The sequence below is a fragment of the Oncorhynchus mykiss genome, chromosome 10 (assembly GCF_057628025.1).
Source record: "Oncorhynchus mykiss isolate SJ-2025 chromosome 10, ASM5762802v1, whole genome shotgun sequence".
In the NCBI taxonomy this organism is placed as follows: domain Eukaryota; kingdom Metazoa; phylum Chordata; class Actinopteri; order Salmoniformes; family Salmonidae; genus Oncorhynchus; species Oncorhynchus mykiss.
In genome coordinates this window covers 32,636,211-32,662,970 of record NC_143031.1, presented here as the reverse complement: position 1 = coordinate 32,662,970, position 26,760 = coordinate 32,636,211, and the positions used below count along the sequence as shown (strand labels likewise).

Here is a 26,760-nt window from a genome sequence, read left to right as displayed (position 1 = left end):
ACCTCATGAGAGGACTGCTATACTCTTCCCGACATGATGGCAGTACTCAAGATGGACGTAGTAGTCAGATGCCCTACTGTTTAAAATACTTTTGAAAAGACAGGAGAACAGTTCCTCTACTAGTGTAGTAGTGACAAATTGTAGTGGTAGGGTTTACCTCTTGGAAATTGTAAATTTTTCAGGTATGAACAGTCTTAAAATGACATGGGGCCTGTGTGACCCTGGCCTTGCTGTCCCTGGCTGTGCTTTCTATGCCTATCAGCTGGTGTTTTCAGAGGACTTGTGAATGTTGCTATATGGCTTGAAAGGCTTTGAGATGAGAGAGGGGCCAGTTCGATTTCTCCCTCTCAACAACCCATATGAAAACGGAATAATCAAGGAGCCCTGATTTAAAAATGCTGGAAAAAAATGCATGCCATTTATGTTGATCTAGAACAACCACATTAATGAAGTTATCTCCTGCATGTACTGTATGGGTTATATTTGAAGTGGTGGGCAGTTTGGGCAAATGCCAGATGGCCTGGTCTGTTTTTTTGCCAATTGGGCCTGTCAAAATGTAGTGCAAAATTGTTAGTTAGCTAGTAATGAGGGCCTTGAGGAAAGAAATTGCCCAGCATGGGCATTGAACCAAATGGGCAGGTGTGTTAAATGCCTAGGCTGATGTCTGGTACCAATCTCTTGCTGTTTGAAAAGTTGTGGGTCAAATATTGACATGGGCTGCTGGTAGAGTTTCCAATGGCCTGACTGCTCCCTGTTTTAGTAAATAAGAGCCCTTTTAGAGCGATCTTGCAGATTGAGGCATTTGCTGATGCCCGAAGTAATCTAAAAACCATGTAAAAAAGAATGTGGGAAGTTTTAACCATGCTAACTTGTTTCTCAGCCTATAACATGGCTACTGACAAGTGCAAGATTATGCATTTCACTAGGCAGTGGGCCTGTGTTTGATCAAACTGCTTCCTGCCATTTAATATTGGCATTGGCTCTGTGAAATGCACAGAACCTGGTTGACTGCTTGTATTGAATGTCAGTCAATGCCATGCAGGGATTATGACTAATTAATTATTGACATATCAGGTTTATCATCTTGAGCAATAAATATTGTCTGAATAACCACCGAAGTGTGCTGTTCTCTTTCAATCTGTGAAAAAATGCTTGTTAACCTTTTCTGATTTAATATGGCTATGTATTAAAGTTGAGGCCACACCTATTTTATGCAATTAAATATTAATGTAATGCAGTGTTTTATATGGAGATCACATCTACAGTTGAAGTCGAAGTTTACATACACCATAGCCAACTACATTTAAACTCAGTTTTTCACAATTCCTGACATTTAATCCTAGTAACAATTCCCTGTCTTAGGTCAGTTTATTTTAAGAATGTGAAATGTCAGGATAATAGTAGAGAGAATTATTTATTTCAGCTTTTATTTCTTTCATCACATTCCCAGTGGGTCAGAAGTGTACATACACTCAATTAGTATTTGGTAGCATTGCCTTTAAATTGTTTAACTTGGGTCAAACGTTTCGGGTAGCCTTCCACGAGCTTCCCACAATAAGTTGGGTGAATTTTGGTCCTTCCTCATGACAGAGCTGGAGTAACTGAGTCAGGTTTGTAGGCCTCCTTGCTCGCACACGCTTTTTCAGTTCTGCCCACAAATGTTCTATAGGATTGAGGTTAGGGCTTTGTGATGGCCACTCCAATACCTTGACTTTGTTGTACTTAAGCCATTTTGCCACAACTTTGGAAGTATGCTTGGGGTCATTGTCCATTTGGAAGACCCACTTGAGACCAAACTTTAAGACTGATGTCTTGAGGTGTTGCTTCAATATATCCACGTCATTTTCATTCCTCATGTTGCCATCTATTTTGTGAAGTGCACCAGTCCCTCCTGCAGCAAAGCACCCCCACAACATGATGCTGCCACCCCGTTCTTCACGGGTGGGATGGTGTTCTTCGGCTTGCAAGTCTCCCCCTTTTCCTCCAAACATAACGATGGTCATTATGGCCAAACAGTTCTATTTTTGTTTCATCAGACCAAAGGACATTTCTCCAAAAAGTACGATCTTTGTCCCCATGTGCAGTTGCAAACCGTAATCTGGCTTTTTTATGGCAGTTTTGGAGCAGTGGCTTCTTCCTTGCTGAGCGGCCTTTCAGGTTATGTCGATATAGGACTCGTTTTTACTGTGGATATAGATACTTTTGTACCTGTTTCCTCCAGCATCTTCACAAGGTCCTTTGCTCTTGTTCTGGGATTGAATTGCACTTTTCGCACCAAAGTACGTTCATCTCTAGGAGACAGAACACATCTCCTTCCTGAGCGGTATGACGGCTGCGTGGTCCCATGGTGTTTATACTTGCGTACTATTGTTTGTACAGATGAACGTGGTACCATCAGGCGTTTCGAAATTGCTCCCAAGGATGAACCAGACTTGTGGAGGTCTACAAAAAAAATCTGAGGTCTTGGCTGATTTCTTTCGATTTTCCCATGATGTCAAGCAAAGAGGCACGGAGTTTGAAGGTAGGCCTTGAAATATATTCACAGGTACACCTCCAAATGACTCAAATTATGTCAATTAGCCTATCACAAGCTTCTAAAGCCATGACGTTTTCTGGAATTTCCAAGCTGTTTAAAGGCACAGTCAACTTAGTGTATGTAAACCTCTGACCCATTGGAATTGTGATACAGTGAATTATCAGTGAAATAATCTGTCTATAAACAATTGTTGGAAAAATTACTTGTGTCTTGTGCACGAAGTAGATGTCCTAACCGACTTGCCAAAACTATAATTTGATAACAAGAAATTTGTGGAGTGGTTGAAAAATGAGTTTTAATGACACCAACCTAAGTGTTTGTAAACGTATGACTTCAACTGTGTGTGTGTGTGTGTGTGTGTGTGTATATATATATATATATATATATTACTCAAAAAAATAAAGGGAACACTTAAACAACACAATGTAACTCCAAGTCAATCACACTTCTGTTAAATCAAACTGTCCACTTAGGAAGAAACACTGATTGACAATACATTTCACATGCTGTTGTGTAAATGGAATAGACAACAGGTGGAAATTATTTGCAATTAGCAAGACACCCCCAATAAAGGAGTGGTTCTGCAGGTGGTGACCACAGACCATTTCTCAGTTCCTATGCTTCCCGGCTGATGTTTTGGTCACTTTAGAATGCTGCCGGTGCTTTCACTCTAGTGGTAGCATGAGACGGAGTCTACAACCCAGAAACAGACTCCATGAGGGCCCAACGTCCACAGGTGGGGGTTGTGCTTACAGCCCAACACTGTGCAGGACGTTTTTCATTTGCCAGAGAACACCAAGATTGTCAAATTCGCCACTGGCGCCCTGTGCTCTTCACAGATGAAAGCAGGTTCACACTGAGCACATGTGACAGACGTGACAGTCTGGAGACGCCGTGGAGAACGTTCTGCTGCCTGCAACATCCTCCAGCATGACCGGTTTGGCGGTGGGTCAGTCATGGTGTGGGGTGGCATTCCTCCATGTGCTCGCCAGAGGTAGCCCGACTGCCATTAGGTATTTTTTTGAGTGTGACTCCAAATCCAGACCTCCATGGGTTGATATTTGATTTCCATTGATAATTTGTGTGATTTTTGTTGTCAGCACATTCAACTATGTAAAGAAAAAAGTATTTAATAAGAATATTTCATTCATTCAGATCTAGGATGTGTTATTTTAGTGTTCCCTTTATTTTTTTGAGCAGTGTGTATTATGTGTGTGTGTGTGTGTGTGTGTGTGTGTGTGTATATATATATATATATATATATATACACACACACACACACAGTGCCTTGCGAAAGTATTCGGCCCCCTTGAACTTTGCGACCTTTTGCCACATTTCAGGCTTCAAACATAAAGATATAAAACTGTATTTTTTTGTGAAGAATCAACAAGTGGGACACAATCATGAAGTGGAACAACATTTATTGGATATTTCAAACTTTTTTAACAAATCAAAAATTGGGCGTGCAAAATTATTCAGCCCCTTCACCCTCAGTGCAGCAAACTCTCTCCAGAAGTTCAGTGAGGATCTCTGAATGATCCAATGTTGACCTAAATGACTAATGATGATAAATTCAATCCACCTGTGTGTAATCAAGTCTCCGTATAAATGCACCTGCACTGTGATAGTCTCAGAGGTCCGTTAAAAGCGCAGAGAGCATCATGAAGAACAAGGAACACACCAGGCAGGTCCGAGATACTGTTGTGAAGAAGTTTAAAGACGGATTTGGATACAAAAAGATTTCCCAAGCTTTAAACATCCCAAGGAGCACTGTGCAAGCGATAATATTGGAATGGAAGGAGTATCAGACCACTGCAAATCTACCAAGACCTGGCCGTCCCTCTAAACTTTCAGCTCATACAAGGAGAAGACTGATCAGAGATGCAGCCAAGAGGCCCATGATCACTCTGGATGAACTGCAGAGATCTACAGCTGAGGTGGGAGACTCTGTCCATAGGACAACAATCAGTCGTATATTGCACAAATCTGGCCTTTATGGAAGAGTGGCAAGAAGAAAGCCATTTCTTAAAGATATCCATAAAAAGTGTCGTTTAAAGTTTGCCACAAGCCACCTGGGAGACACACCAAACATGTGGAAGAAGGTGCTCTGGTCAGATAAAACCAAAATTGAACTTTTTGGCAACAATGCAAAACGTTATGTTTGGCGTAAAAGCAACACAGCTGAACACACCATCCCCACTGTCAAACATGGTGGTGGCAGCATCATGGTTTGGGCCTGCTTTTCTTCAGCGGGGACAGGGAAGATGGTTAAAATTGATGGGAAGATGAATGGAGCCAAATACAGGACCATTCTGGAAGAATGGAGTCTGCAAAAGACCTGAGACTGGTGGAGTCTGCAAAAGACCTGAGACTGGGACAGAGATTTGTCTTCCAACAAGACAATGATCCAAAACATAAAGCAAAATCTACAATGGAATGGTTCAAAATTAAACATATCCAGGTGTTAGAATGGCCACGTCAAAGTCCAGACCTGAATCCAATCGAGAATCTGTGGAAAGAACTGAAAACTGCTGTTCACAAATGCTCTCCATCCAACCTCACTGAGCTCGAGCTGTTTTGCAAGGAGGAATGGGAAAAAATTTCAGTCTCTCGATGTGCAAAACTGATAGAGACATACCCCAAGCGACTTACAGCTGTAATCGCAGCAAAAGGTGGCGCTACAAAGTATTAATTTAAGGGGGCTGAATAATTTTGCACGCCCAATTTTTCAGTTTTTGATTTGTTAAAAAAGTTTGAAATATCCAATAAATGTCGTTCCACTTCATGATTGTGTCCCACTTGTTGTTGATTCTTCACAAAAAAATACAGTTTTATATCTTTATGTTTGAAGCCTGAAATGTGGCAAAAGGTCACAAAGTTCAAGGGGGCCGAATACTTTCGCAAGGCACTGTATATATATATATATATATATTGATGCAGACAATTATATTGACGGAAACTACAATCTATCTGCACTATTAAAGCTGATCTACCCCTTTTGACACTTTTAGTTGAAAACAATCACAGTAAGGTACTTCATTGTTACCCAGTAATGATTTGACATTGCGATACAAATGGCTGCATTGAACCTTCAATACTTTTGGTTCTCATACCCTCCTTTGCAGCCCACTCTAACCCTAGAGAAGGAGGCACTTTCTGGGGAGAGGCCCCAGCAGACTGCCCAGGAAGACGCAGAAACAGCTGGAGGACCCGGAGCTGCCTGATTCTGACGAGTACGCTGACTTCACAGGCAAAAGAGTAGAGTACACCACCACCATAGTTGGAGATGAGACCAGCTCTGCTGTGCGGAGTATCCAACAGGTGGGTGGGCCACACTGGACATGTGTTATTCTGATCATCAATGTTAGCAGTTATATGAGGTCAGAGATTCTACTCATTACAATTGGGTCCACCTGTCTGTGATAAATGTCTTTAAATAGTATTTTGTTCGTGGATAAGTGGAGTTTTTGAATTTTCCATGTTATCAATAACATCATGTGTAGATTGTGTGAGCCTATCATACTGTTAGTAGTGTATGATCTGACCCAATGTGACTGGTGCTGTTGTTATAGGTGGTGCTGCAAGCCAACCCCCACGCGTCCTCAGCCTCCTGTACCAACATCACAGTGACCCTCATCACCTCCCATGCCCCTTCCCAGTTCACCAGCCTCTAGCCCGTAGCCGTGGGCCACCTGACGGCAAGTGACCACCGGCCCCTCACCCTAGACAGCTCCATCCTCACTGTCACCTTTGACGCAGTCACTGGCTCCGCAATGCTACACAACCGGCCCACCGAGCTCACAGCCGAGACGGTGGAGCCAGGTGGTGACGGAACTGGGCTACAGTCTGTCGCCCACTTCATCAACCTGACCACCTTCATCAACCCAATCCAGGGCCAACTCCTGGAGGCCCCCACCTTGGCCTGGAGGCCCGTCACGCAGGCTGAGGGGTTCCAGGTCACCGCTGTGGTGGAGAGGGCTCCAGGTGATGCCCAGGACTCTGAGACCCAAACCCCAGTGCAGGCTAGACAATCCCATGCAGCGCAGCAGCAGGCCAACACAACACAGCCAATGTTCAGCTACTAGACTGGAGAGGGGAGGTGCTGGTCACCTCACAGTCCTGGTGAAGAATAGTGGATAGTCTACACACATGGTATGCCGATTCTTATTATGAAGGCCTATGTGGACTAGAGACCTTGAACGCTGTCACCGAAATGCCTACGTTACATTCCCCCCCAAAATACATCCCTGGAACAAGAGCACATTGATGGAGGATGATAGCATTTACAAGAACCAAGAGCCACTTTGTCTTACGTCAACATTAGTTGTTCCTTTCTTTTATTGTAAAAAAACAAAACATAGAGGAAGCTGTTTACAGAAATGGATGTACAGTTAAATTTATTTTGCTGCATTGTTTCTTTGGTCAAAACTGCACAGGTTGACTTATCAACATAAACAAAAGTATGCTATTGAATCATTTGTGAATTTTAAACATGCATGTCTCACAATATTTACATACTATATATACAAAAGTATGTGGACACCACTTCAAATTGGTGGATTCAGCTATTTCAGTCACACCCTTTGCTGACAGGTGTATAAAATTGAGCACACCGCCATGCAATCTCCATAGACAAACATTGGCAGTAGAATGGCTTTACTAAAGAGCTCAGTGACGTGGCACTGTGTCTCAAAAAAGAAATATGTGTTTAGCTCATTTCTGTTCGTGTCTAAATATCAATGTTTATTAGATGGAGTATAAATGTGAAAATATAGTGCACTGCAAATGTACTTGTTTTCTAGACTATTTCTAGCCTGGGTTCTGATTTACCCAACTGGCAAACTCGGCTGGCTGGCTGGTATCATTGTAATCAGATTGATGTGTTAATCCACTTACTGAATGGGGGTCATCTTCCCACAGCACTGCCCAAGGCTCCAATAACTCCCTTCATCTCAAATGTCTGTAATGTACAGTACCAGTAAAAAGTTTGGACACCTACTCATTCAAGGGTTTTTCTTTTTTCTACATTGTAGAATAATAGTGAAGACATGAAAACTATTAAATAACCCATATGGAATCATGTAGTAACCAAGAAAGTATTAAACAAATCAAAAGATATTTTGTATTTGAAATTCTTTGAAGTAGCCACCCTTTGTCTTGATGACAGCTTTGCACACTCTTGGCATTTTCTCAACCAGCTCCATGAGGTCACCTGGAATCAGTTGTATAAAATACTACATAAGTAGTTTTTTGGGGTTTCTGTACTTTACTATTTATATATTTTTCCAACTTTTACTTCACTACATTCCTAAAGAAAATAATGTACTTTTTACTCCATACATTTTCTCTGACACCCAAAAGTACTCATTACATGTTGACAGGAAAATGGACCAATTCACACACCTATCAAGAGAACATCCCTGGTCATCCCTATTGCCTCTGATCTGGCGGACTCACTAAACACAAATTATTTGTTTGTAAATTATGTCTGAGTGTTGAAGTGTACCCCTGGCTATCCGTCAAAAAAAATAATAAATGGTGCTGTCTGGTTTGCTTAATATAAGGAATTTGAAATGGTTTATACTTTTACTTTTGATACTTAAGTACATTTTAGCAATACCATTTACTTTTAATAATTAAGTATATTTAAAACCAAATACTTTTAGACTTTTACTTGTATTTTACTGGGTGATTTTCACTTTTACTTGAGTCATTTTCTATTAAGGTATTTTTACTTTTACTCAAGTATGACAATTGAGTACTTTTTCCACCACTGCCTGGAAAGCATTTCAATTAACAGGTGTGTCTTGTTACAAGGCAGAAACGACAGTCCATCATTACTTTATGACATGAAGGTCAGTCAATCCGGAAAATGTTGATAACTTTTAAAGTTTCTTCAAGTGCAGTCGCAAAAACCATCAAGCTCTATGATGACTGGCTCCCATGAGGACCGCCACAGGATAGGAAGACCCAGAGTTACCTCTGCTGCAGAGGATAAGTTCATTGGAGTTACCAGCCTCAGAAATTGCAGCCCAAAATAAATGCTTCACAGAGTTCAAGTAACAGACACATCTCAACATCAACTATTCAGAGGAGACTTCTTGGTTGAATTGGTGCGAAGAAACCACTACTAAAGGACACCAATAATAATAAGAAGAGACTTGCTCTGGCCAAGAAACACAAGCAATGGACATTAGACAGGTGGAAATCTGTCCTTTGGTCTGATGAGTGCAAATTTGAGATTTGTGATTCCAAACACTTTGTCTTTGTGAGACACAGAGTAGGTGAACGGATGATCTCTGCATGTATGGTTCCCACGGAGGAATAGGAGGTGTGATGGTTTGGGGGTGCTTTGCTGGTGACACTTTGTGATTTATTTAGAATTCAAGGCACACTTAACCAGCCTGGCTACCACAGCATTCTGCTGTGATACGCCATCCCATCTGGTTTGGGCTTAGTGGGACTATCATTTGTTTTTCAACAGGACAATGACCCAACACACCTCCAGGCTGTGTTAGGGCTATTTGACCAAGAAGGGGAGTAATGGAGTGCTGCATCAGATGACCTGGCATCCACAATCACCTGACCTCAACCCAATTGAGATGGTTTGGGATGAGTTGGACCGCAGATTGAAGGAAAAGCAGCCAACAAGTGCTCAGCATATGCGGGAACTCCTTCAAGACTGTTGGAAAAGCATTCCAGGTGAAGATAGTTGAGAGAATTCCAAGAGTGTGCAAAGCTGTCATCAAGGCAAAGGGTGGCTACTTTGAAGAATCTAAAATATATTTTCATTTGTTTAACACTTTTTTGGTTACCACATGTGTTATTTCATTGTTTTGGTGTATTCACTACTGTTCTACAATGTAGAACATTTGCAAAAAATTAAGAAAAACACTTGAATGAGTTGGTGTGTCCAAACTTTTGACTGGAACTGTATGTTTATCAAAAGAACCAGTCAGTCTTTCCACCTGTTTTACACCTATAGCTTCCCACCAGGAGTCAGAACCTGGATCAACCAGAAGGGAGTGCTATCTTCACAAATGTGATTTGTCTGAGAGACCCCGAACAGAGCGCTTGACATCAGCATTAGATTATGCAAAAATATTCTGTCTAAGAAAGGTGTTTAAAGGATCATAGGGCTTCAGTCTGTATGGATCTAGCTATTGTCTCTTTCCACAGTCATGGAACAAGGTGTGTCAAAACCCACAATAAGGTGGGTTAACATGAGGTGTGGACTAGATAGACCATCATCTGAAACGACCCTCATTCTCAGGGTTCACACCTTCAAATGTTGTTGATGTACCTATGAGATATGTGAAGTGTTTGTTGTCTATTAGCCCCAGGCATTAAACAATTAGCTCTGTCTCAGTGGTGATGTGCATCACTATGGTGTGAAGTAGGGTCCCTCATAAACGACTAAGATCTCATTATTATTTCCCACATGGCCCATTTACATCTGGTCACCCCTCTATGTTAATATAAATCAGGATAAGAAGTTGTTCTGTCGATCGAGGCGGGTCTGTGGAAACTCGGATTGAAAAGGGATACTATTGTAAGAAAAATCATAGATGTTTTGGGGATTTCCCCCAGAATAAAATAAAACATTTTTAACCCATTCCCATGATAGATAATAATTTTATATTCATGGAGGAGCTTCTATAAACGTGATACTTTTGAGAAACAATTCTTCTCTACTAAAATTGTTATTGTTCATCAAGTTTGCTGATATACAGTACCAGTCAACAGTTTGGACACACCTACTCATTCCAGGGTTTTTTTTCTTTATTTTTTACTATTTTCTACATTGTAGAATAATAGTGAAGACATCAAAACTAGTAAATAACACATAAGGAATCACGTAGTAAACAAAAAAGTGTTCAACAAATCAAAATAGATTTTAGATTCTTCAAAGTAGCCGCCCTTTGCCTTGATGACCTCTGCACACACTTGGCATTCTCTCAACCAGTTTCATTAGGTAGTCACCTGGAATGCATTTAAATTAACAGGTGTGCCTTGTTAAAAGTTAATTTGTTGAATTTCCTTCCTTTAATGCATTTGAGCCAGTCAGTTGTGTTGTGACAAGGTAGGGGTGGTATACAGAATATAGCCCTATTTGGTAAAATACCAAGTCCATATTATGGCAAGAACAGCTCAAATAAGAAAAGAGAAATGGCAGTCCATCATTACTTAAAGACATGAAGGTCAGTCAAAATGGAAAATTTGAAGAACTTTGAAAGTTTCTTCAAGTGCAGTCGCAAAAGCCATCAAGCGGTATGATGAAACTGGCTCTCCTGAGGACCGCCACAGGATAGGAAGACCCAGAGTTACCTTTGCTGCAGAGGATACATTCGTTGGAGTTACCAGCCTCAGAAATTGCAGCCCAAATAAATGCTTCACCGAGTTCAGTAACAGACACATCTCAACATCAACTGTTCAGAGGAGACTGCGTGAAGCATGCCTTCATGGTCGAATTGGTGCGAAGAAACCACTACTTAAGGACACCAATAATAAGAAGTGACTTGCTTGGGCCGAGAAACACGGGCAATGGACCTTAGACCGGCGGAAATCTGTCCTTTGGTCTGATGAGTCAAATTTGTGATTTTTGGTTCCAACTGCCATGTATTTGTGAGACGCAGAGTAGGTGAACGGATAATCTCCGTGTGTGTGGTTCCCACCGTGAAGCATGGAGAAGGAGGTGTGGGGGTGCTTTGCTGGTGACACTGTCAGTGATTTATTTAGAATTCAACCAGCCTGGATATCACAGCATTCTGCAGCGATACGTCATCCAATTTGGTTTGGGCATAGTGGAACTATATATTTTTCAACAGGACAATGACCCAACACACCTCCAGGTTGTGTAAGGGCTATTTGACCAAGAAGAAGAGTATTGGAGTGCTGCATCAGATGACCTGGCCTCCACAATCACCCAACCTCAACCTATTTGAGATTGTTTGGGATGAGTTGGACCGCAGATTGAAGGAAAAGCAGCCAACAAGTGATCAGCACATGTGGGAACTACTTCAAGACTGTTGGAAAGCATTCCAGATGAAGCTGGTTGAGAGAATGCCAAGAGTGTGCAAAGGTGTCATCAAAGCAAAGGGTAGCTACTTTGAATAATATAAAATATACAAAATTAAAATAAACTTGGTTATTACATGATTCCATATGTGTAATTTACTAGTTTTGATGTCTTCACTATTATTTTACAATATAGAAGATAAAGAAAAATAAAGAAGAACCTTACAATGAGTAGGGGTGTCCAAATGTTTGACTGGTACTGTATATGACACCTGCTGAATCATTGGCATGTCTCACACAGTGTGGACAGGAAAGGAATCAGGCAGGTTTATGACAAGGCTTGTGGTTTTGGATACCTCATGAATAGGTTAGTATACTTCTCATATGAACCCACACATTCCAAACCAGAGCCATATGGGCGATGTCATGTAACACAATTTTTTAAGGATATATCCCATGTCTCCTCAGGATATTTACAGGGTCTTTGCTAGTGTTATGGTTATCAGAGGGAGAAAGGTGTTGGGTGATATGCCAACATTCCACTGTTCTTGAATTCCATCTAATTTACAAATATGCTTATTGTTTTTCTGGGCAGAAATAGGAGAGTTGGGACTTGAGCTCTTTGACAAACTGGTTCAGTGTTGAATGCTCCCTGGAAAGGCTGGTGTTTGGTCTGTCTGGCCAGACCCAGGAAATGATGTCACATCTACTGGCCCTTCCCCTGCTTTCACCTGAAAAGAAGGAGGGGCCAGACTGAGTCAGGCAAGAGGGTGGAAAAAAACAAGGAAGGAAGCTCTCAGTTGGCATGTGTGTGTATGTTTAGTTCTTCTGAATGTTTGTTAGAGGAAAAAATAAGGATTTGGGGATTTCAACACTATTAAAGCCTTTCTAAAGATGGATATGGATGTTCCGGACCCTTCCCATGGGAATATGGGGCTACTGAGAACCTTTGACTCCTCTGAGTTTGGGAGCTGGGAGAAGATAGGCTCGGGCGGATTTGGACAAGTATACAAAGTCCGGCATGTACAGTGGAAAACATGGCTGGCTATCAAGTGCCCTCCCTGCCTTCATGTAGATGACAAGTGAGTGGGACAGCTGTTATTCTGGGATTCATTGTGTGTGGGGGTATGAAGAATGTTGTTTCAAGTATTTAAGCCTAGACTCCATGATATCTGGTTGATATCATCTGTGGGCTTCAGAGTAAGAAGTTGTACTTCTATGTGATTATGAGTTTGATCCTCTATCTAAGGGTGTGAGGTACACTGTGAACTGGGCAGCATGCTTATTCAGCCTTATGTCACGGACTCATGGATGGTGGACATACACTGAGTGTACAAAACATTAAGAACACCTGCTCCTTCCATTACAGACTGACGAGGTGAAAGCTATGATCCCTTATTGATGTCACTTGTTAAATCCACTTAAAATCAGTGAAGATGAAGGGGAGGAGACAGGTTAAAGAAGGATTTTTAAGTCTTGAAACAATAGACATGGATTGTGTATGTGTGCCATTCAGAGAGTTAATGGGAAAAACAAAAGTTTGAAGTGCCTTTAAACAGAGTATTGTGGTAGGTGCCAGGCACCGGTTTGTGTCAAGAACTGTGACGCTGCTGGGTTTTTCACACTCAACAGTTTCACGTTTGTATCAAAAATGGTCCACCACACAAAGGACATCCAGCCAACTTGACAACTGTGGGAAGCATTGGAGTCAACATGGGCCAGCATCCCTGTGGAACGCTTTTGACACCTTGTAGAGTCCATGTCCCAACGAATTGAGGCTGTTCTGAGGCAAGGAGGGGGGGGGGGGGCAACTCAATATTAGGAAGGTGTAATTAATGTTTGGTATACTAAGCGTAGCTAACGTCTCTCACGAGCAGTTCTTGTCATTGCACTTAAAAAACTTGAGTGTACAACCTAGAAAATGTATTTAGAGATGTGCAAATTATGTCAACACCACACTTCTCTCCTTTGGTCCACCTTCCATCAGACCCCATCAGGTTGCCCTTGCTACCCTCTGAATAGACGAGGGTCCAGATTGGCCGCCAGTAGTTTTGTCGTGGTTTAGAAGGCCAGAAATACAGAATTTTTCAATAATGTAAAAAAAAAGCTACATTTAAATAAAACAACAAACTGTGGGAAGCATTGGAGTCAACATGGGCCAGCATCCCTGGAGAATGCTTTCAACACCATGTAATCCATGCCCAAAACGAATTAAGACTGCTTTGAAGGCATGCCCTCTTGCGTGGGTGACCAATGACCTTTCACATGTATGCCAACAGCAGGAGGAAACACGAGAGGCCTAGCTCAGCTGTCCCCGTCAGAAGAACATCCTGTCCCCATCCTGTCACCCTACCCTCTTCTTAACGGATGTTTCCACTCCACCATCTTGGATGTAGTATACACCTGAGCCCCCCCTGGAGCCTCAGAGGACTATCAGCTATTCTTTTACTCTCATTATTAGTTTCCTACTTTCTACTTGATTTAAAAATTAACCGGAGTGGATGTGTTTAAAAAATCTGTACAATGTTCTTTCATTCCTTTGGCACAAAAGTTGTTGCTTATGAAATGGTGGCTTTACATTCATCAGCAGTGGAGAATGTTAGTGCATTTGTACATTTTTGGTGTCATATCAAGTTAATGTTTCTAAAGGTGTAAGAGGTTGGGAAGATTGTTCAATAGGCTTATAATGTAGAACACTTTAACCATAATGACCATCTGTCATTTGAGAGCTTTTACAGCTTTGAAGACAATGATTGGATCAGGTTGCGGCTAAACTTAATTTCACTTGAGGCTATATATCCACAGACCGAATGCTGAACTTTCTGCCGTTGAGAACTTGTTGAAGGATTCGTTCACTGTCACAGGCACTTTTAAATGACATTTTAATAATTGAAGGTGATTACAGTGTTATTGGCATTACATTTGCACACAGAATCAGAACTTAAATGTCTCACAGAATGGAATAAATATAAATACAAATGTTAATGTGTGTCTACAGTACTCCTTGGGGGGAGTGTATACCCCAAAAATCAGACTTGTAAATATGTACATTTTGGCAAAGTAAAGCAAATAAGAAGCGTTATGAATGTTACGTGAAATGGACAAGCTTTTTGGGGAGACTGAACGTACTGTATTAGCAAAAGTCTGCGTTTGTAAGTCTTAGGTCAAAACATGGACTGCTTTTTTGAAGGAAAGGCATGGCTGAACACATACTAAAACTTTAAAACATATTGATATGTACATTATTACTTTTTAGTGTAAAAACAACTGTTATAGATATTAGTCTGAAATACACATTCAAATCTTAGATTTCTTGATAAATATCTATCATAAACACATGCCATTTAGAATGTTTTTAAAATGTCAGCAAAAGGCATAGTACCTTAGGATTGCATAATTACACGTAGCCTGAATAGTATACAAGCCATGCACCATACCCTAATATGTCATTTTTTTGTCATACACATACAGTTGAAGTCGGAAGTTTACATACACTTAGGTTGGAGTCATAAACTCGTTTTTCAACCACTCCAAATTTCTTGTTAACAAACTAGTTTTGGCAAGTCAGTTAGGACATCTACTTTGTGCATGAAACAAGTAATTTTTCCAACAATTGTTTACAGACAGATTATTTCACTTATAATTCACTGTATCACAATTCCAGTGGGTCAGAAGTTTACATACACTAAGTTGACTGTGCCTTTAAACAGCTTGGAAAATTCCATGAAATTATGTCATGGCTTTAGAAGCTTCTGATAGGCTAATTGACATCATTTGAGTCAATTGGAGGTGTACCTGTGGATGTATTTCAAGGCCTACCTTCAAACTCAGTGCCTCTTTGCTTGACATCATGGGGAAATCAAAAGAAATCAGCCAAGACCTCAGATTTTTTTTTGTAGACCTCCAAAAGTCTGGTTCATCCTTGGGAGGAATTTCCAAACGCCTGAAGGTACCACCTTCATCTGTACAAACAATAGTATGCAAGTATAAACACCATGGGACAACGCAGCCGTCATACCACCACGTTCTGTCTCCTAGAAATTAATGTACTTTGGTGTGAAAAGTGCAGATCAATCCCAGAACAACAACAAAGGACCCTGTGAAGATGCTGGAGGAAACAGGTACAAAAGTATCTATATCCACAGTACAACAAGTCCTATATCGACATAACCCGAAAGGCCGCTCAGCAAGGAAGAAGTCACTGCTCCAAAACCGCCATAAATAAAGCCAGACTACGGTTTGCAACTGCAAATTGGGACAAAGATCGTACTTTTTGGAGAATTGTCCTCTGGTCTGATGAAACTGTTTGGCCATAATGACCATCGTTATGTTTGGAGGAAAAAGGGGGAGGCTTGCAAGCTGAAGAACACCAACCCACCCGTGAAGAACGGGGTGGCAGCATCATGTTGTGGGGGTGCTTTGCTGCAGGAGGGACTGGTGCACTTCACAAAATAGATGGCATCATGAGGAACGAAAATGAAGTGGATGTATTGAAGCAACATGTCAGGAAATTAAAGCTTGTTCAAAAGTCTATCTTCCAAATGAACAATGACCTCAAGCATGCTCCCAAAGTTGTGGCAAAATGGCTTAAGGACAACAAAGTCAAGGTATTGACCTGCCAAAAATGTGTGGGCAGAACTGAAAAAGCGTGTGTGAGCAAGGAGGCCTACAAACCTGACTCAGTTACACCAGCTCTTTCAGGAGGAATTCCCACTTATTGTGGGAAGCTCGTGGAAGGCAACCCGACCCGTTTGAGCCAAGTTAAACAATTTAAAGGCAATGCTACCAAATACTAATTGAGTGTATGTACACTTCTGACCCACTGGGAATGTGATGAAAGAAATAAAAGCTGAAATAAATCATTCTCTCTACTATTATTCTGACATTTCACATTCTTAAAATAAAGTGGTGATCCTAACTGACCTAAGATAAGGAGTTTTTACTTTGATTAAATGTCAGGAATTGTGAAAAACTGAGTTTAAATATATTTGGCTAAGGTGTACGTAAACTTCCGACTTCCGACAGCTAGAAATGGCAGATTTCTCATGGAATATCTACATAGGGGTACAGAGGCCCATTATCAGCAACCATCACTCCTGTGTTAGGTAATCAATGTTTATCATTTTAAAAGGCTAATTGATCATTAGAAAATCCCTTTTTCAGTTATGTTAGCACAGCTGAAAAAGAAGCATAAAACTGTCCTTCTTACGGAGGTGAAAGCATGAATTTTTACCATTGAAGAGTAGATGGCCAAGTCTCATATTTCATGGCTTTTAGAAGGGGCTCACAAAGCTTGTTTTTCCACAAACTTTTGAATGGTACTGGTTGAATTGCCATTAAAAAATATATATATATATTGCAGCAAAATGTCAAATAAAACAATGTACATGTCCATATACTGCCAATCATCACAACAAAAACAGTACTGCCATGTATCAGAAATGCATTTCAGCATATATTTTCCAACACATCATTTTCAAGAATATATCAACAATTGTTTCAGTAAAAGTCTGAAGAATACATCCCAGAAAAAGCAAACAAAATGTGTTGAATGCACAAGCTTCTGAAGCTATGGTATGATACATCCATTGGTGGAAAATTACCCAATTTTCATACTTGAGTATGAGTAAAGATACCAAGAAAATGAAGTGAAAGTCACCCCATAAAATACCACTTGAGTAAAAGTCTAAAAGTATTTGGATTTATACTTAGGTATCAAAAGTAAATGTAATTGCAGAAATATACTTAAGTATCAAAAGTAGAAGTATAAATCATTTCAAATTGCTTATATTAAGCAAACCAGACGGCACAAGTTTCTTGTTTTTTAATTTATGGATAGCCAGGGGCACACTACAACGTGCAGGCATAATTTACAAACAAAGCATTTGTGTTTAGTGAGTCCTCCAGATCAGAGGCAGTAGGGATGACCAGGGATGTTCTCTTGATAAATGCGTGAATTAGACCATTTTTCTACTCTTCAATGGTAAAAATTCATGCTTTCACCTCCGTAAACTTGTCATATAATGCCTGAACTCCAACATGTAGACCTAAAGGATAATTATGAACGTGATTTCATTTGGAAATGACTAACCTTTTAATTGTGAATGCTCAGGTTAACTTGTACTGAATCACTCTTTAGCAGACACTCACACACATGAATTTGTTGCCTCCTTTAAATTGTTTTATTATGTTACTTCCTATGACCATTTATTTCACTTCTACCCTACTGTTTTTGCAAAACATTTACAAAGGAAAATGTCAGATACACAGCACAAGGAGGAAGTTCTTCAGCTTTACCAATGACAAGCATTGACATCCATCTCCAATCCGTGGTAGCTAGACTCATGGCACCCACTAAACCTGAACTAAAGATGCTATCTGCTCTGAACATCTGAAAAGTACATGAACTGTAATTTGCCTGCCTTCACCCTGCATCCACACACTCCTCTGACTCAAAGCCAGCTTTGTCTGACTGGGTCCCAACTCCCTTCTATGCAGACGATGTTTGGTGGAAACAATAAGAGAAGTTGCAGAACCGGTCTTGCTGGGCTCCTCTCCCTTATAAAAAGGGTCATTGTTTGGTTTTGAAAGGTTTCTGAGCTGAGGAGTTTTCTGGGTAATGCCAGGTGACTATGACTGTCAGCCCCTCTCTTTCCCCCCAAATCTCCTAAATCCACACATTTGCACTGATTTTTAATTCTTGTCAGATTTATTTGATGAGAAAGCTTGCACTTTTATTGAACTTGAATGATTTCATAATTGACACCTCCAAACATGAAGAAATGGCTGCCTTAGAGACAGACTATACTTCATAATTTGATCTGCTTCTACTACTTTTTAAGGTGTTCTCATCAGCATGCTGTTTTGACATTAATGAATCCTTTGTAAACCCAAGTCATTGCTCATTTGTAGTGATGATTAAGCAGTTTATGATGATTAAGCAGTTTATCTGAGTTTGTTTTCAAAGGGACCTTTCCTTGAGATCTCTCTATTGAGGTCAGTAGTGATAGGCTACACTGCTCTGTTTGCATCTGCTAGCCTAGCCAGGCTAACACTGATAAAGGTAATAGGAAATTGTGCAAAGGTTGAACAACGTGCACAGAGAACAAGAGGTTTGTTGTGTTCACAACTCCACACAGACCTCTGCTTTGGCCTGGCTCTCTCTGAGGAATGTCATTAAGGCCTAGCATGTCAGAGAGACCGGTTAATGCATGGGGAAAATCATGCATCTCAGTTTGTTGTCTCCTTGTATTCTACTGTGTAACAAAGTTTGAATTTGGGCCAATGGTAAAAGGCATTCCAGATGGTGCTGTTTTAACAAGGCTTAGAATACCTGTCTTAGTAAGATAAGAGAACAGCATTTTATGAATTTGGTGTGAATCGAGGGATGTAGATGGATGGGCAGGTTTATAGGACAGCTAAACCTAAATTCCCTTTACTCTGTACAGTATGAGTTACAGTATGTAGTTCAATCTGAACAGACAGGTATTCAAGGCCTTTCTGCACCACTTGGCGTAATGAAGGATAAGTAAGTAGGTAAGTAAGTTAACAGACCGCTATGTCCTCTGTAGGGAGCGAGCAGAGCTGCTGGAAGAGGCTAAGAAGATGGAGGCGGCTAAGTTTCGCTACATCCTGCCAGTGTATGGGATCTGTGGGGACCCCCAGGGCCTGGTGATGGAGTACATGGAGACAGGCTCCCTGGAGACCCTGCTGGCTGCTGAGCCTCTGCCCTGGGAGCTGCGCTTCAGGATCATCCACGAGACGGCGGTGGGCATGAACTTCCTGCACTGCATGAGCCCACCCCTCCTGCACCTGGACCTAAAACCTGCCAACATCCTACTGGACGCACACTACCACGTCAAGGTGAGAGACGACTTACTTGGTTTGTTCATTTGAGTTCGCACAGGGCGCTGTGTGGGAAGAGCTTGCACATTTGAAACAATTTGTTTCTGAAATACACATTGCATTGGTTCTAAATTGGGATTCTGCCTCCCTGGTGCGGCGGGCAAACTCAACCAAACACTCCTACAGTATTGCTACTGCTTCTGTTACTGTTACTACTGCTACAGGTTCAGAAGATTGGTGGTACACAGAAAATTGCCAAAAACAGTAGAACCAGCTCATCTGCTTCTAAACTATGATTTGACTATTAGATGTTCAATGTTTTTCTAGAAAAAATATTTTTCAAAGGAATAGTTTCACCATATTAAAATGACAGTTTAGGTTTAGTTTAGGTCAAGTAACAGGATTTACAGTACCTTAAAATGTGTGACAGTTTTTATGAAAAAAAATGTACCTTTAAAATGAATCACTAATCACATTGTTATTTTTTAATCTTCAGAAATGACTTTGTCAAAGCAACAAAGTAACTAGGGCTTTACAATGACGGTGAAAACTTGTTGGGTTTAAACGTCTGAATTTAGGCACTTCAGCAAGTCTTTACTGTATATTAAACATCTGATTTATTGAATTTTCCATGTGATCTATACTAAAGGGCACTTCATTTAATATAACAGGATTTTACATTTCAATATTGGTGCACAATTTCTACTTAAAATATCAGAGACACAAAAGGCACTTATTTCATGGAACAACCCAAGTATATCAAATCAATACACTGTCTAATGTTAGAAAAGTCAGATTTGACCTTATAGTGAGTATTTACTAAACCTTAGCCCAAATGATGTATCATGACTCTTTAAAACAGCAGCCCAAATACAATATTTTAATAGGATTTGCTCAAGGATGAATTTCAGCTGACAGGTATGGAGGGAATCTGTTATTCACTTGAATTTTGCTTTAAATGGCTGTCCTGTTGGACACATATGCTACGGGCAGAAAGGTGTCTCCCGCCCAGCCTTCATCCCACCTGATCTCCAACCTCCCCCTGCATGACTAATGGTTGGAGGTGGAGGAGAAATGGGTGGGAACCTTCCTTCAACCTGTCTGTTTTAATACCTCCATGTAAACACGTAGCCTGGGCCTGTCTTAACAGGCTGAGGTACTCTGCCAACACTGACTGAGTTTGTGTTCGGCTACTCGCCCACACATGTAACTCAGTCAAACAGGGTCTCAACTTCTGACACAAGGGGTAAGGAAAGCACCCTCAGGCTAGGACAGGACATGGCTAGGACAGGACATGGCTGGGAGGCACCCTCAGGCTAGGACAGGCCATGGCTGGGAGGCACCCTCAGGCTAGGACAGGACATGGCTGGGAGGCACCCTCAGGCTAGGACAGGACATGGCTGGGAGGCACCCTCAGGCTAGGACAGGACATGGCTGGGAGGCTCCGTCAGGCTAGGACAGGACATGGCTGCGAGGCACCCTCAGGCTAGGACAGGACATGGCTGGGAGGCACCCTCAGGCTAGGACAGGACATGGCTGGGAAGCACCCTCAGGCTAGGACAGGACATGGCTGGGAGGCACCGTTAGGCTAGGACAGGACATGGCTGGGAGGCACGGTCAGGCTAGGACAGGACATGGCTGGGAGGCACCGTCAGGCTAGGACAGGACATGGCTGGGAGGCACCGTCAGGCTAGGACAGGACATGGCTGGGAGGCTCCGTCAGGCTAGGACAGGACATGGCTGGGAGGCACCTTCAGTCTAGGACAGGACATGGCTGGGAGGCACCGTCAGGCTAGGACAGGACATGGCTGGGAGGCACCCTCAGTCTAGGACAGGACATGGCTGGGAGGCACCGTCAGGCTAGGACAGGACATGGCTGGGAGGCTCCGTCAGGCTAGGACAGGACATGGCTGGGAGGCACCCTCAGGCTAGAACAGGACGTGACTGCCTCTGACCTCATCATGGCTCTGGATGCATAGAATACAATGAGGGCTCAGCCATCAGCTTGAGGGTACGGTAGTCATAGGTAGCCATGACCATAAGAACAATGGGAAAGGCTGAGAGTTCCAGTGGGTTCTTGTCTTAATAAGATATGTTCTGTATACCCTCATCTCCCCCCTTAGAAATCGGATGTTGGTCTTGTCCTAACAAGCTGTGTTCTGTTCTGTATCTCCCATCTCCCCCTTCAGATATCAGATTTTGGTCTGGCACGATGGAACGGCCTCTCTAGGGTTGATGAAATCAGCCGTGACGGGTTCTGTGGCACCATTGCCTACCTGCCGCCGGAGAGCATCATCGAGAAGGACAGGGTGTCAGAAACCAAGCATGACGTCTACAGGTGAGTGTCTTCGCCTTCACCTCTCTCTGTCCTTGTCTGCCAGAGGGGTGGAACATTGTCTGTTTTTAATGCTTAGTCATGATGTTTGTTTTTTCACTTCTTCCCTCCATTGTTTGTTTTACAATATTTGTTTTAATCAATATGAACCTGAATTGGATTTACACTGAGTTTACAAAACATTAAGAATACCTGCTCTTTCCATGACAGACTGACCAGGTGAAAGCTGTGATCCCTTATTGATGTAAATCCACTTCAATCAATGTAGATGAAGGGGAGGAGACAGGTTGAAGAATGATTTTTAATCCTTGAGAACTGAGACATGGATTGTGTATGTGTACCTTTCAGAGGGTTAAGACCAAAGATTGAAGTGCCTTTGAACAGGGTATGGTAGCAGGTGCCAGGCGCACCGGTTTTAGTGTGTCAAGAACTACACCGCTGCTGGGTTTTTCACGCTCAAAATGTTTCCCGTGTGCATCAAGAATGGTCCACCATCCAAAGGACATCCAGCCAACTTGATACAACTGTGGGAAGCATTGGAGTCAACATGGGGTAGAATTCCTGTGGAACGCTATCAACACCTTGTAGAGTCCATGCCCTGACAAATTGAGGCACTTCTGAGGGCAAAAGGGGTGCAACTTAATATTAGAAGGTGTTCCTAATGTTTTGTACACTGTGTATATTAATCAGTTATAGGTTATGCCTGGAAAACCCATAGTGAGTCAGTCATTCAATCATTTATCACTTTTTGACAGTATGCCTTGATACTGAACTGTTGTTATTCCCTTCATGTTACAGCTTTTCCATAGTCATCTGGGGAATTCTCACACAAAAGAAACCTTACCAAGGTGAGACATGTTGAGCAAATGTATAGATATTCTGTTCTCATGTAAAGACACCTTGTAGTCCTTCAGGGTTTGTCTTATAAAATGAACTCCTAGTATTTCTTAAACTCAACGTTCCGGGACTGCAATTGAGCCCCACAGGGGAGGTGTCATTATACCCATAAAACCTAGCGGTCAAACGGGGAAATTATTCCAATTGTTTTTCTCATGAGGGATTTTAGAAACACTTAAAATAAAGGCTGTGTTTCATGTATGCTTACTCTGGCATGACTTTTTATAACCATGTAAATCTCTCTCGGAGATACCAAAGAAGCCAGGGTGATCTGAGTTGAAGTCCACTGCCTCTGTTTGCTTTGAATTATTGACTGACTGGCTGGTCCCAACGCCATGATAACAAAGAGACCATTAACAGAAGAAAGCCTAAGAGATTTTTTCAGGCCTGGTGTGGGAAACAAACAAAACATCTATACACCTTCCTTATCTGAGCGCACATTAATGATAATAATTAACTGTACATACTAGTGTCAGTCTTACCCAGATTAGTTTATGTTGCTTCTCCATACCTTCAACAGCACACAATCAACACATAATTCATTGATATGATCAAGGATTTCATTTGTATTTAGAGTAATGTGACCTTAGTAGACCTTATGGACTGAGGTATCATATGAACAGTAGAGAATTGAATGAAGTGTACCAATTTGTCTTATGTCTTGTGTTGATTGGAAACATATGTCCTCTATTTCCTCCAGGGGAGAACAACATCCTGCAGATCATGGTGAAGGTGGTAAGAGGGGTGCGCCCTGACCTCAATGTTGTGCCCCGGAGTCGACCCCAGGCCTGCACGGGGTTCCTGTGCCTCATGCAACGCTGCTGGGCCCCCTCACCTGACACCAGACCCAGCTTCCAGGGTGAGTAGAGACCAAATGGGGCCTATGCCTCTAAAGGGTGGGTGTGTGTGTCTCAAAGCAGTAAGAACCCAATTAAACTGAGTTACACAACATCATGATGTACCGTGGCCAGCTTTCTGAAAGGGTGAAAATCAAACCAAGGGATGCTATTCTGTACACCGAACCAAACCTGACCTTTGTTGTTTTCTGTCTGCAGAAATCACATCAGAAACCGAGGAGCTGTGTTCTAAACCCCAAGAGGAGTCCAAGACCCAAACTCCTGAGCTCGAGAATAACCCCTGCCATGGACTACCCACTGACAAGGTATAACCTCTACACTTCTATTCCCCTGCATTCTTCCTCTGTTATTTCTTCTTATTTCTTCTTCTCTCTGACATGCCATGCTACATAGTATTCTGCCAGTCTTCTTTGTTGTTCTTCTGTAATGTAATTAGAAAACCCTCTGGTTTGTCAGAATGTGTGAGTGCCTATTTTTGAGATTGCTTTCCTGTGCACTGGACCTGTTATTGTTTCCATAATACATACACAGTCAATGTTTGATCCTGACAAACAGTTTCCTCATGAAATAAGAATGCTGTCCAGCAGCATTGTTTAACTTGGTTAACTCTGTTGTGACACATTCTGTGTTTGGTGCTCAATATACGTGACAAACTGACCGACACCCGTTTACCAAATATGACAGAATTTACAGGTGTTATTGTGCAATGTGTGAAGATGATATACTGGTGATGATAAACAGTCGGAGAAAGGCATGAAGACTGAGTTTGAGAGAAACTATTGAAAGGCCCAGTGCAGTCAAAAATGTGATTTCTCTGTGTGTTTTATATATACTTCCACACTATGAGGTTGGAATAATGCTGTGAAATTGTGAAAATTATGATAATGCAGAAACCGGTCAGGCCCAAATCAGCCATGCTGCCAGAGAAAGACTACAGCCTATCAGAGCTGCTGAGCCAGGTGGACTCTGGGATATCTCGGAGCTTTGACCGTGTGACAGAGGACTGCTGTCCCAGCAAAGACAACACCAGCAAGAGACTGTCAGGGATCTCCTCTGTAGACTCTGCCTTCTCCTCTCAAGACTCCATCACCCTCTCCTTTGAGAAAGAGAATAGCTGTGGTAAGACTGGCTGATATGGTGATTGTAGTCAATACATTGTGGCATTGTCCATGGTTTTCGTTAACAGATGACAGGAATTCTTATTTGTCAGGGTCATATATCCTACATATAAGTAATACAGTTCTGAATGACTTCTGGAGCATGTGGAGTGTCTCATTAACTTTCAGACAGGTTCTTTGTCGTTTTGGCCCTGAGTCTATACTGTATCTTCTATCTCCTTGTTGTTTAGACTCAGGGGAGGTGCAGAGGAGGAAGCTGAGCGACGCCATCCGTACCAAAGACATGTCCAAGCTGATGAAGATCCTGCAGCCTCAGGACGTGGACCTCTTATTGGAGGGCGGCTGCAGCCTGCTCCACCACGCTGTCACACAGGCCAACGAGGAGGCCATCAAGTTTCTGCTCCTCAACCACGCCAACACCAACCTGGCCAACGCTCGCGGCTCCACCCCACTCCACCTGGCTACCGAGATGCACCTGAAGGGCCTGGCCGAGCTACTGCTGGGCCGTCGGAGCACCAACGCCAACGCTCGGGACGAGGACCAATACACGGCCCTGCACTGTGCTGCTCAGAACGGGGACGAGGCCATCACCCGCCTGCTGCTGGACCGCGGCGCCTCCATCAATGAGACGGACACCCAGGGACGTACACCTGCACACATTGCCTGTCAGCATGGCCAAGAGAACGTGGTCAGGGTGCTGCTGAGCCGAGGTGCAGACGTCCACGTGAAGGGCAGAGATGACTGGACGGCACTTCACCTGGCTGCCTGGCAGGGCCACCTGGGCATTGCCAAACTGCTGGTGAAGCAGGCTGGAGCGGACGTAGATGGGCAGACCACTGACGGGCGAACGCCGCTGCACCTGGCCTCCCAAAGGGGGCAGTACAGGGTGGCAAGGATCCTGATAGAGCTGGGGGCAGATGTCCACGTGACCTCCATGGGCTTCCACACCCCCCTGCACGTGGCGGCTGAGACAGGCCACACCAGCACCTCCCGCCTCCTGGTCAAGCACAATGCAGACATCCAGGCCCGGACTGACCAGGGTCTTACCGCCCTCCACCTCGCTGCCCAACGCGGCCACTTGCCCACAGTGAAGATGCTGATGGAGGAAGGGGCAGACCCCTACTGCACCAATCAGACCCTGCGTACCCCCTGCCACCTGGCGGCAGAAGGGGGCCACTGTGAGGTCTTCAAAGAGCTTCTGGTCCACTGCCCTGAGGCTATTAGTCTGTCAGACGAACAGGGCCTCACCCCTATGCACCTGGCTGTGAGGGGAGGCTATACAGATATCACCAGCATGCTTCTGGCCCAGGGGGTGGAACTATCACCGGAAGTACCACAGGACTCCATCTCCCAACATACACAAGAGTTACAACAGGACTCCATACCCCTGCCACAGGATGTACCACAGGACTCCTTCCCCCAGGACACCCTGCATCCAACAGCAGAGGACTGCCCAAAGCTCCTGGCTCGTAGGCCTAGCCAGTTGGCCTTGCGGCTCCAGAGAAAGGTTGTAATCTTGAAACTGACGGAGCGTGAGGGTAACGAATGTCCAGAGTCCTCCGCTGAGAGGAGGGAGTCACCCAGTGACTGGATTGTACAGAACTGTCCTTGAATTGAAAACAGTCAAGGATATCTTCTATTCCCTTCCCCATTGATGTGATGGCAGAAGTGTCCAAGCTAAAGAGACCAGCTGTTGTATTGTGATTTGTTTTTTGTACATAGTATATTTGATTGATTGTGTGTTATTATTATGTCCGTCTTTGATTGATCATTCATTGCCAGATGTTATGATTATTTGGTGCTTTGGGCCTCTCAAAGCCCCTGTTATCTTACTTGGTATCTTGTCAGGGAAGGAATGCTTTAATGTAAATACACTGTATATAGAACAATGAGATCTTTTGGATCATCATTTACTTTTTTCCTTTCATGTTAAATATAGACTCCATGTCACGTTTTTCCCCTTAATAGTGTAACTTTTCTACTTTGCATATGCACAGTCGTACATTCATTGCCTTCTGTACAGTAAGAGAATGTTGACATCTGTGGAATGCTCATTTGTATTTTCATTTCCCATCTACCCATCTACTCTAGCTGGTATGTTCATCCTGTCCATAAGTTATATTCTCTAATAAAACAAGTGTCAGTACGTGTGTG

The 26,760-nt window shown here is 42.6% G+C and overlaps 1 protein-coding gene and 1 pseudogene across 1 annotated transcript; both read left to right on the top strand.

The window, feature by feature from the left end:
• Positions 1-36: 36 nt before the first annotated feature.
• Positions 37-6,621, top strand: LOC149979991 (PR domain zinc finger protein 15-like; annotated as a pseudogene).
• Positions 6,622-12,268: 5,647 nt separating this feature from the next.
• Positions 12,269-26,752, top strand: LOC110533655 (receptor-interacting serine/threonine-protein kinase 4). Its single transcript, XM_036990075.2, has 8 exons — positions 12,269-12,636; positions 19,126-19,417; positions 21,589-21,737; positions 22,533-22,582; positions 23,332-23,490; positions 23,687-23,793; positions 24,379-24,607; positions 24,837-26,752. Exons 1-8 carry the CDS (start codon positions 12,449-12,451, stop codon positions 26,216-26,218), a joined length of 2,556 nt encoding a protein of 851 aa, XP_036845970.1. The 5' UTR covers positions 12,269-12,448; the 3' UTR covers positions 26,219-26,752.
• Positions 26,753-26,760: the final 8 nt, after the last annotated feature.

Bases quoted from the DNA above. Each gene is read 5' to 3' on its own strand.
- LOC110533655 (XM_036990075.2), top strand. From the start codon at position 12,449: ATGGATATGGATGTTCCGGACCCTTCCCATGGGAATATGGGGCTACTG. The intron at 21,738-22,532 runs GTGAGTGTCTTC...TTCATGTTACAG, and splicing joins ACCAAGCATGACGTCTACAG to CTTTTCCATAGTCATCTGGG. The intron at 24,608-24,836 runs GTAAGACTGGCT...CTTGTTGTTTAG, and splicing joins TGAGAAAGAGAATAGCTGTG to ACTCAGGGGAGGTGCAGAGG.